This window comes from Schistocerca gregaria, chromosome 7 (assembly GCF_023897955.1).
Source record: "Schistocerca gregaria isolate iqSchGreg1 chromosome 7, iqSchGreg1.2, whole genome shotgun sequence".
Lineage (NCBI taxonomy): Eukaryota > Metazoa > Arthropoda > Insecta > Orthoptera > Acrididae > Schistocerca > Schistocerca gregaria.
Window position 1 is genome coordinate 74,846,418 of NC_064926.1, and position 12,397 is coordinate 74,858,814.

General features: G+C 42.2%; 1 protein-coding gene across 1 annotated transcript in view; it reads left to right on the forward strand.

Annotated features, from left to right (window-relative positions):
- LOC126282290 (dipeptidase 1-like) overlaps positions 1 to 12,397 on the forward strand; it is a 240,283-nt gene that overhangs the window by 182,443 nt on the left and 45,443 nt on the right. The window contains exon 6 of the mRNA XM_049981942.1: positions 3,573 to 3,749. Within this exon, the coding sequence (XP_049837899.1) occupies positions 3,573 to 3,749 (177 nt within the window). The remainder of the gene's footprint in view (positions 1 to 3,572; positions 3,750 to 12,397) is intronic.

Consider the following 12,397-nt stretch of genomic DNA (forward strand, 5'->3'; position numbering starts at 1 on the left):
TCGCTCCGTTACGATAAAACATTATTGTATAAATACAAGGTGTTTCAAAAATACTTTTACAAACTATGGGTCGGGTACCTCATACCAAACCAAGAAAGAAGTCTATATAAACAATTGTACGAATATCCTTTGCTTTTCGAGTTATTAGTGTTAGTTTATAGGTTATTGGGGCTCATCAACACATAAACCCACAATAAATGCTCGAGACGTCCTCCACTTACTTCTAAACATGGATGAACTTGTCGAGTCAGGAAATGTCGTAACCTTTGAAGTATTCTTTGGTGATTTCGAACGGTTACGCAAGTATTTATGACATGCCGATGAACAGTTTCTATATTGTGGTAGTCCGGTGCATACAGCAGTTGTTTAAAGCACCCCCAGACATAATGATCCGAAGGACTGATGTCGGAGAACGAGCAGAACACAGAACTGATCCTCCTCTCCCTATCCATCAGTCATGGTGGATACCAGTCGGTGCACCTCGAACAGGCTGAAATGTGCTGCAGCTCCATCTTGCACAGACCACAGGTGTCCTCTTATTCGCAGAGGCACTTCATCTAATTGCTGTTGTGGAATATTCTGAATAAAATTGCCGTAGACAGCACCTATAAGACATGCTGGGAAAACGTATGGCCATACCACACAGTCACCTACAATACCAGCCCTCACGTTAAACTGAAGCTGAGATCTAGCCTGCACTATCGGCCCATGTCTGCCTGCTTCCAAAGTGAATACACTGCCACGTTGGAAATGAGCATTTTCAGCTGGTACATGTACCCAATGGACACTTTGAAGACAGAGGGATGAGGAATGTAAATAAGTCTCCCCAGCAACAGAAGGCCACCTGGGATTCAATGACCACATGACGGCATAGATAAGTGAAGTTGTTGCGTTGTACATGGAAACCCGTTAAACGTCAACTTTCATGAAGAACTCGAAAACGAAGAATTCTCAGAAACATGTCTAATGAACTTCTATTATTGTTTGGTGCAAGGAACATGTCCGCAGAATTTGTGAAAGTATTTTTGAAGCGCCCTACATATCGCCTAAGTAACGTGTCTGTTCTGTCTTGAACGCATTTTCTCTTGCGGTACGACATATATTTTGGATTTAGCTTTAGCAGTACGTAGCTGGACCTAGCCCAAATAAATACCGGTCATCAGGTCGTTCATTCGACTCTCAACGTCGACGGAAAGTGGAAGTTTGAATCCCGTTGCAAGCAAAATGATTTTTAATGCCGAAATTTACCTGCCGGGTTAATAGAGTGCTCCCAGGTTATTTCCCACGTTTTACTGTCCGTATTAATACATATCAATGAAACGAATATTGCACTAGACTAATCTGTGACTGCTCTACCGAAAGGGCACAAAAACACCGGATTAATTTCATTTTGTTTATAACGGGAAACAAACCGACGTTTATCGTCGACATCAGGCGTCGCATGAAACACGAGATGAGCATTATTTGCTTGGACTGACTATGCCTAGATACTGCAAAAACTAAATTGCAAGTATCTGACGAGGCACCAGAGAAAATGTGCCTGACGACTCTTAGGAGAGAACCCTGAAAAGTGAGTGTCTGTGTGTGTATTTGTGTGTGTGTGTGTGTTTGTGTGTGTGTGTGCGTGTGCGTGTGTGTGTGTGTGTGTGTGTGTGTGGGTGTGTGTGTGTCAGAGAGAGAGAGAGAGAGAGAGAGAGAGGGAGAAGACTTAGTTTATAACGTCAGAAGCGCCATGAGACTGTATGTGGACGCCAGAGAACGTTGCAAAATAGTAGCGGAATGCAGGAAGGACCTCGACGCTCAGTGCATGGATTGGCAGTTGATTCTGAACGTAAAAACATGCAACATAATGCACGTAGATATGTGGAAAATTCTGTTATTTTGCTACTTTTGCAGTTATGTGACTGCTGAACAATCTCAGGAAGATGTCACACGTATTAAATATTTGGTGTCATCGTGCGGAACAACTGAAATTGGAGTGATGACCCGAGAGCAATAACAGGAAATGTATATGCAAGACTGAGATTCAATACAAGAAACCTCTGGAACTGTAGTCCACCCAAAATGGATGTCACTAACTATGTCGAATGTTTAATTAGTAAGTACGAAACCGTCAAGGGTATGATTATCTAGCTGGAGTAGCTGCAGGGGATGCTGGAGAGGCATTGTGACTCACAGTGTCACTAAAAGAACACGGAGGTGAAATTCAAGGGACCACAGGACGAAAGTAACACTCAGATAATGCGCCGCAGTCAAGAAACATAGCTCGATTAAACTTGGACCATACATAGAAAGAACTGCTACAGTAGAGTATAGAAAGGTACATAACCGAAAGAAGTGCGCAATGAGACGAACAGAAATGACACTATTAATCAAAGACAGTAATTACACTGAAATCGCCACGATTTGTGAAGATCCCCTAGACATTAAAAATGTGGGACTTGGTTCTTAATAGGATGTGTAATTACCAAGGATGGTAAACTGCAACGTGCTGCCGTGCTGGTCACATTGTTGGTGGGGTGTTTACAGCTCCTCCACTTGCTGTTATCGACACAGTCGCGGATTATCAGCCATAAAAGTGAAGTCAGGGACGAATACACCCCTGAAAAGAAGCACGTAGGGAAGGAGTAGAGCGTCACATCAGTGTTGACCTGTGAGTGTACCGTCTCCAAAGATATGGAAGTGAGAACACCCAGGCAACATTACGCATTGCGTGTTCCCACCTCTCGAAATATGAACGTCCAGAATAGCTACTCAGGAGAGCTTCTCATCCGAGAAGAGTATGCGATACGGCGTATCGGATACGCCAATGTGTGGGTGTCAACGGAACACAGCGTACTGTTCGTCAGTCAAGAGACCACCGCTATACAGTCGTCATTCCATTGTGGAGCGTGAGATTGCGGGCCTTGTACACCGTTAAATGTGGTTGCAACTGCACTCGCCATTTGACGCTGGTGTCTTGTTGCCCATGGTATAACATAGCGGCCATCTGTTAATGTTGTTGGCCATGGTTCACTTTCTCTCCTTCGGGTAACAGTAACGGTGGTTTCGGATGCTCCCCTTGCACATGAAAGAATCCTGTGAGCAAAACCAAACTCCTGGGTTACAATCTTCACATTTTGTCCTTCTTCCAATTTCTCGATGATTCATCCTCTTGTGAAGCCAACCAAATGTTGTGTCCAGGCCATTTTGCAAATAACACCACCGCAGCTCACTGTCACTGCTCTCTGATTGATAAACACTGTCTTTTCGCGTTCCTTCGGCTGCCTCGTGTTGCGGGGCCAGCCCCATTTTGTGCTATTGTCTCGCTGCGGTTATATCATGTGACGTCTAACTTTACGTACACGACTGGGAGACCCATGGCAGCATGCTGTCACACTTTCATTCACGTCCACTGAGTAACTAATATGATATGTTACTTTATGTACCTCGTCCACAAGTTTTGCAGAGCTGAGTATAGTAGGAAAGGGAGGAAGTGACAGTGGTAAATAAACGAAGATATTTTCCTGAAAATTCTCTGACAACGTGCTAGCTGTCTTCTGTCAGACTTGTGCAGGCGCCTGGTGCTGCAGCTGGTGGTGCGCGAGATGAACCGCCTGGGCGTCATGGTGGACGTGTCGCACGCGTCGGTGCCCACAATGTTGGACGCGCTGCGAACCAGCCGCGCGCCCGTCATCTTCTCGCACTCGGCCGCGCATGCGCTCTGCAACAGCTCGCGCAACGTGCCCGACCACGTGCTCAGACTGCTGGTGAGTGCCCACCTCGTACTACCAACTCCTCACTCACTTACAAAATTGCACCAAGTTTTGCTTCATATTTCTCTTCTTTTTGTTGCATTCTTCTTTCAGTGGTTCACTAGATTAGATTAAATAGATTAATACTAGTTCCATGACTCATGAATACGATATTTCGTAATGATGTGGAACGAGTCAAATTTTCCAATACATGACATAATTAAGTTAATTTAACAACATAATTAAGTCAATATAACAACTTTTTAATTTTGTTGTTGCTTTTTCTATTTTTTTAAATTTTTTTCCTTAATTTATATCTAAAAATTCCTCTGTGGAGTAGAAGGAGTTGTCATTCAGAAATTCTTTTAATTTCTTCTTAAATACTTGTTGGTTATCTGTCAGACTTTTGACACTATTCGGTAAGTGACCAAAGACTTCAGTGGCAGTATAATTTACCCCTTTCTGTGTCAAAGTTAGATTTAATCTTGAATAGTGAAGATCATCCTTTCTCCTAGTATTGTAGTTATGCAAACTGCTATTACTTTTGAATTGGGTTTGTTTGTTAATAACAAATTTCATAAGAGAGTATATACACTGAGAAGCTACTGTGATTATCCCCAGATCCTTAAATAAATGTCTGCAGGATGATCTTGGGTGGACTCCAGCTTTTATTCTGATTACACGCTTTTGTGCAATAAATACTTTATTCCTCAGTGATGAATTACCCCAAAATATGATTCCATATGCAAGCAATGAGTGAAAATAGGTGTAGTGAGCTAATTTACTAAGATGTTTATCACCAAAATCTGCAATGACCCTTATTGCATAAGTAGCTGAACTCAAACGTTTCAGCAGATCACCAATGTTTTTCTTCCAATTCAATCTCTTATCAGTGGACACAACTAAAAATTTTGAATATTCTACCTTAGCTATATGCTTCTGATTAAGGTCTATATTTATTAATGGCGTCATACCATTTACTGTACGGAGCTGCATGTACTGTATCTTATCAAGATTCAGTGAGAGTCCATTTACAAGGAACCACTTACTAATTTTCTGAAAGACATTATTGACAATTTCATCAGTTAATTCTTGTTTTTCAGGTGTTATTACTATAATTGTATCAAAGAGAACTAACTTTTCCTGTTCATGAATATAGAATGGCAAGTCATTAATATATATTAAGAACAACAAAGGACTGAAGACCAACCCTTGTGGAACCCCATTCTTGATAGTTCCCCAGTTTGTGGAACGTGCTGATCTTCCCATATTATGAGAACTGCTTATTTCAACTTTCTGCACTCTTCCAGTTAGTTACGAATTAAACAATTTGTGCACTGTCCCACTCATGCCACAATACTTGAGCTTGTCTGGCAGAATTTCATTATTTTACACAATTAAAAGCCTTTGAGAGATCACAAAAAATCCCAATGGGTGGTGTTCGGTTATTCAGATCATTCATGTTCAGAAGAAACAGAACACCTCGAAGGACTAGCGATAGAACGTTCATATTCATAGGCCATGTGCATTCATATGTTCTGTAGAAATGATTAGCATTGCAGTCACCTCAGTACAGCATGTGTCCTGTTGCCTAGTAGGCACAGGGTTAGCCATGGACCATGATAACTTTATTAAAGTGATAGCATCGATGCGTATAAGGCGTGAACGGCATCCTGTGGTGAAACCATTCATGTTACGTTCACCTGGGTCCAAAATTCATCTGTGGTAGTTGGCAATGAGTCACAGTGCTGCACCTGTGGTGACAAGTCTTGTGCTTGGCGATCCAGAGCAAATGGCTGACATCCTGTGACACCAAGAAGTCACACGTTCGTATAGCAATATGTACTCATGCATTGTATTGCTGAAAAATGGCGTCTGGGACGTTGTGTATAAAGGGTATGGCTATGGGACACTGGATGCCATTCACGTAGGTCACGGTGGTCATAGTGCCCTGAACACATACCAGTTGTGAGTTATACTTGTACCCAGTAGCATTCCACACCATAAGGTCTTGATTTGGCGCTGTATGTCTTGTGTCAATGATGCCGCTATCCTGTCTGCGGTGAACCAAACAAACATAAAGTGGGTTCGTCCGAAAACACTATATGATGTCATTGCTGTCCTCAGCGATGTCATTCCAATCGCCATTGCCGTTCATCGTCTTTCTGCACTTTCGTCAAAGGTAGGCAGAGGAGCGGACGACGCGCATGTAACATATGACGTAATGAACGGCGACGGCTTCTTCCCCAGATAGTGCACGATATTTTGGACTGTTCCACGGTTGCGACAGAGCCGAGGAGGACGCAGATCTTTCCTGAAATGCCATTCGGATGAGATGTCGATCTTCGCGAGTGGTGGTATGGGTGGTGTGACCTGCCCCATCTCGTCTTGTTCTAAGGCCTTCTGTGAACCATTCAGCACACACCCGTCGCACTGCCGAAATACTTCGTCCCACACGAGCAGCAGTTTCCCAGATGGATGCATCACACTCTCTCATGCCAATAATACGCCTTCTTTCAAACTCACTGATTTGATGGTATGGTTCGCGCATACGCCTGTGAGGCTTCTTGCACGACTGCTCAAGTCACACTGACGCTGACGCTGTACTGACGGGCCTTATTCTTGGCCCGAGAATGGTGGATTTCTAGCTTGTTACAGCCTTGCCTCCTGTTCCTTGCTGGGTGTGTCATGGTGTTTCCTGTCTTGATGATCTGTCCTGGCACGGTTTGTCGATGACTCCTTGCTGCCGGCATGCGAACATGATAACGGTGGACTTTACTCTTTTGGGTTTTCTTCGCCTCGCGCGTGACTTGTTGAATTGCTGCCTAGAGCTCTGCTGTCAGCTGCCTCTCGCCGTCGCTAACTTCCTTCCTCAGCCGCACGACTGCGTCTTCCAATCACACTGAACCCCTACCTTCGATTTATAGCGACAGCGAGAGCCGCAGAAACGTCTTACCGGTTCAAATGCTAATCTTTTCTGGAGAACATGTTCTGTGAATATGAGCGTACTATCTCTACTCGTTCAAGGTTTTTTTCTGAACATGAGTCTAGTTTCTATGATAAAGTATATCTTATACTCTTTCCTGCTTAGTTAGTTACATTTTCAATAGATCGTTTGAACGATTATTTTATGGAAATGATGCGGAAAGAATCTGCTTACAGGTCATGTAAACATGATTAGTTTTAACATTAATAAACATATCATTATTTTTAGTTCTACTTAACAATCACAATTTCATTACTGGCATCTAGTTTTGAAGTAGAAATTAGTCAGTGGAATAGAAGGAGTTGTTCAAGAGAAATGATTTGAAATTAGATTTAAAACTTGCTGTCAGACGTTTTATTGAGCAAACGCTCAAAACTTTTTGTTCCTGCAAGTTGAACTCCTTTCTGTGCCATTGCCAGTTTTAACAATGACTAATAAGGGTATTTTCTCCTCTGGTGTTGTAGGCGTGGACAACAGTATTGTGATGGATTATTTATGACAGACGAATATATGTATTGTGAGGGTGCAGTTAAAACGCCTAGCTCCATGAGTGAATACCACGTTTTAATCTTACTGCTCGCTTTTGTCCAATCTACATATTTTCTCTAAGTGATGAGTTACCCCACAAAATTATTTCCTAATCCCGTATTGAAAGTAAATTTGGAAAATATGTTAGGAGTTTGATATCAGCAATTATACAAGCAGCAAAAATAACTGAAATTATTTGAGAAGCTCAGTAACATGCTTCTTCCACTTCAATTTTCCGTCAGTATGTACAGCCAAAAATTTGGAGCATTCTACATGACTTACTAACTCCTCCTCATGTGCAACATCATTTATTGATATGGCCCTGTATGTTGTACAGAACTCAATACAGTGTGTTCTTCCAAAATTTAGGGAGTCCTTTGCCAGAGCATAAATTTAATAACTCTTTGGTAAATGTTATTTACCAACTCTTCTGCTCCTTTCCCTCTAATGGGATTGATTATAATACTAGTATCAACTGCAAAAAGTTTCAGTTTTGTTTGTTGAATGTTAAGTGGATGGCCACTCACATTTATAAGGAACAATAGCGGAACCAACATTAAACCCTGAGGGACTTCCTTTGTGATATTTTTTTTTCTCCAAGTCACTAAAAGTTTTTGCGTTTCTGACATTATCTGAATCATTCAGCACAGTGTTTTGCATTCTGTTTGCTAAGGATGAGCAAACCCTTACACACCATGGTTACACAGAGTACCAGAAATATCACCATCCTCTTTTTCATTCTATATCCCTTCTATTAAATTTGCAAAGTTACACAAGACTGGCTGTCATATGTACAACGCTTCATAGATCAAATCTTAAATAATGTTACTGTTGTGATTATTACACGACATGTATGTTGGAAAATAAATTATTTTTCTTGTTCCACTGTGTGCTGCTGGAGGTTTTTTTAATTCCTGAGATGCTCTCACAATGAGTAGAAAAATTAGTAGCAAACTCTGCCACTTGTCATTCAGTATTATGTGTGTACCATCATTTCGACTAGTTATGGGTCACAGGTTGATAAGCATTGCAAGAATTGTTCAGAAGAAAATTTGTTTTAAAGGGGTCCCATTCTTCTTATTATCCATCTCCATTCTTTGTCACGCAGACTTGTTTGCCATAGTGGAAGTGCCTGTGCCACCTAACCACTACTTCATTATGTTATGGTCCATACTTCCTGTACACTTCCATAGGCTCAGAATCGTTGCTCCCCTAAAAATACACAAAACGTGTTTTCGTGCGATACTCCACTTTATCCATGTGCTGTACCATTTCGTACTGGCCCTCCAGTGGCGTGCTACGGTACTTCGGCAAAAAACAAAATTTTAATTACATAAATACATGTTACCAGAGCGCTAATTAAAGCTTTATATCTACCATTCGTACGCCCATACACAAGGAGAAATTGTGCTGAGGATATGAACTTGAATGAGACGGCCAAATAAAAGAAACTGAGCCAGGAAATTTTAACTATTCTGGCACACTCAACAGGTATACATACCAGCTAACCGATCTTCTTTCAAATTTGTCAACACCGCATCAGGCCTTAGTCTTGCTGTTACTTCCTCGTTAGTCATTCTTTCAGCTCCTCATATTTTTACCCAATTTAATATTCAGTTCTACTATTGAGATCGATACTCAAAATCTATAGTTTGACCCAGATCGTACGACACATTCAGCCTTTATAAAAACAAGGAAACATTGAATCTTATTATAAGTTTGTCGAATACAATGATTCTTTTGTAGCCAGTGTCACTACAATACATATGGAAACACTTAAACATTTAAAAGATGAAGACAGTACTTTACGTTCCTTCAATAGATATCCAACTGTCAAAAAGATTTCCTTAAATATAATACTCGTTTCCCAAGTTCTGCTCCTGTTGAACGACAATTTTCCTTTTGTGGAATTAAAATGAGGGCACACAGCCGGAACGTGAAAGAGGAAACATTTGAATAATCTTTGGTGTGAAATAAATGGGCCGAGTGGTGTGGTCGAGCGGTTCTAGGCGCTTTAGTCTGGAACCGCACGACCGTAGGGTCGCAGGTTGGAATCCTGCCACGGGCATGGATGTCGGTGATGTCCTTAGGTTAGCTAGGTTTATGTAGTTCTAAGTTCTAGGAGACTGATGACCTCAGATGTTAAGTCCCATAGTGCTCAGAGCCATTTTTTGAAATAAATGGCGTGTAAAATGTCTCCTAACAAAAGGTAATTCATTTGAATAAAGGCATTTTGAAAATACGTATACTGGTGTCCAAAACTAAAACAACAAACCGCCATTTTTCCATTATGTGTCTAATTCAAGATATAATCTTACATACTGTCAACACACATCCGTACGATCCCGTTCTGCACGGAAGGTGACTTTCCGGTCAACGGACAACCATGTCATCGATGACGTCAGGGAACGTATCAATGTCCGCAGCTCGTGGTCGTGCGGTAGCGTTCTCGTCTTCCACGCCCGGGTTCCCGGGTTCGCTTCCAGGCGGGGTCAGGGATTTTCTCTGCCTCGTGATGACTGGGTGCTGCGTGATGTCCTTAGGTTAGTTAGGTTTAAGTAGTTCTAAGTTCTAGGGGACTGATGACCATAGATGTTAAGTCCCATAGTGGTCAGAGCCGGAACGTATGAAATAGGATAGTGTTTGGCCACCTCCTCAGCCGCTGTGTACACAGTCATAGACAGTGCAGTATGTCACAGAGGAGACGCCTATCAGACACTCTATGCGGTGGAGGGCCATAGGAAGAATGGAGGCAGGACAACCGCAAACTAATATGGCCCGATGGCTTAATGTGAATCGTTATGTTGCTCCTCGGTTGTGATGACAGTTTATAGAGACCGAAACTGTATTCCGAAGACGAGGGCAGAGCGGGCCATCTACGAAAAAGAGACGACCGTTATTTGGCTGTAACGGCACGACGGTGCCGCCTTAGGACTGCAACTGGCATCTGGCATCTGACCCCGCAGCACCCACTGGACGTGCTGTATCGAGGCAAACGGTGTACAGTAGCCTTTATTGTCGGAGACATGCTGTATTTGTAACTCTGACGTGACTTCACAGGAAGGAACGTCTAGAGTGGGGCCGCCAATATGCCACCTGGACGGGCGAACAGTGGGCCAATGTTCTTCTCACAGATGAGCCCCGATACGGTCTGGAGTGTGGTTCTCGACGAACTCGAATCCGCAGTGAACTTGGAACTCGATTTCGGGACCCAAACACTGCGTAAAGAGATCTATATCGAAGACAACCACTAATGGTATGGGTAGGGATTGCGTTAACCACACGAACACCTCTTCACAACATTATACGGGCGAACAGCCGAGGTTTAATAGCTGTCACGTATCGTGACGAAATCTTGGGACCTCATGTGCGGTTTTTCAGATGTGCTGTGGACCCAGACATCGAATTGATGGACAATAATACTCGACTTCATAGAGCACAGGTGATTAATGTTTACTTGGAAACGGAAGATATTGCACCCGTGGCGGGGCCTGCTCGCTCTCCCTTTTTCAATCCTGTCGGGACGCGTTAGGGTGACGGTTTATATCGCGTCAGCATCCACCAACCACTCTCCAAGCTCTTCAGGAGGAACGGGTGTTATTACCTGAATTGAGACTGATGGTATCATTCATAGAATGCCCCTTCGTTTTCATGCCTGTATTGCTGCCAGAGTTGGGCACACCCCGTACTGAGCATATTGACCAGCAATCATAATGAGTGTGCAAATCCGTTAAACTGGAAAAAACGGAGAACTTTTTTTTCTACCGCTATGCATGTTGCATTTGTTTACGTTCTTTATTCTCTACCTTGTTTCTACTTTATCATCAAGTGCTTATACTGTTTTGTGGTAAAATAAACGCAAACTTGCAAAATTCCAATTGTTGCTTTAATTTAGAACAGCAATGTATTTTGCACTTTGTATTTAAATTCTCTTTTTGAAACCTTTTTTCATCAACATTTGAAATAAATAAATAAGTATTTGCATTTAGAATATAAATACTTTTAATAAACTATTTTGTATATCCCTCCCCATTTCCAACAATATCCCGAAATCTGTCGCCTACAGAATATGTATGGGAGTAAGTGGGACATCATTTCCATCCCACTGCCAGTTTCCAGGATACAACAGTTGTGAGCCTGCTTCCCTTATCATAAAAACAACGGCTTTTTAACACCTTCCTCAAGAGAATCAGTGGCTACGTCCACAAAGCGATGGTGTAACATAACACTGATACAGTTCTTTGTAAACTTGACTCGACATTGTAATCACTGAAATAACATCACACACCTTCAGAACCTGTGAAGTTTCATTCCGTTTCATTCACCACTAGGGAGTGCCGCACTTTTGACGTCAGACAGCGTATTTTGAAAATGTCCTGGGTTACGGCAAAAGTCACGATGCTTCAGATTTGCAGAAAGTAACAACAAAGTAAAGTCAGGACTGGCGTTAACTCTGGCTCTTACAGAACACCCGGGCACACAAAGACCGCAGAAAGCCCACTGCAATATCAAAGGGCGACACTAAACAAATAGAAGCAAAGACCAAACGAAAGCGGCCGCAAAGGGGTCCACCGAAGCTCTCAAAGAGTCAGGCGTTATTCCGTTTGTGTCACTGACAAAGTAAATCCGATGTGGGCAGACGCGTATACAGGATATGGCAGAAGGGCTATGATAGGCTACTACGTTTGCGTCTCAAAGCACCTGACCGCGAGCTTTAAATAGACGTTAAGAGTCAATCTTCTATTCAGTCAAAGGTAACAGGCGTAATTTGAAATGAATAAGACCATTTTTACCCATTGGCAAAGTATGGATCCCTGAGGTCGAATATTGAAACTGAAATTAGAGAGAAGCTATTTCCTAATGCTGTTAGGGTAATCTTGATTTATCTTACCATCCAATTTTATTTACGTGTTCTGTGATTCTTGTTTTATTCTTCCTGTCTTATCTCCAATTGAGTAATAGACTACTTCACTGAGAATCAACACGCAATGAACAAACAAAAACTGCTAAAGACTGCTGTGGTACGACTCTACATACTAGCTGATTTTGAGAGTGATTTTTTTTTCAGTGGGAGAGCGGAAGCGCAAGCTCGTCTAGAACTCATTCATCACATTTTTCGATAGGCTCGTGCAAGTATTTCGAACGCATA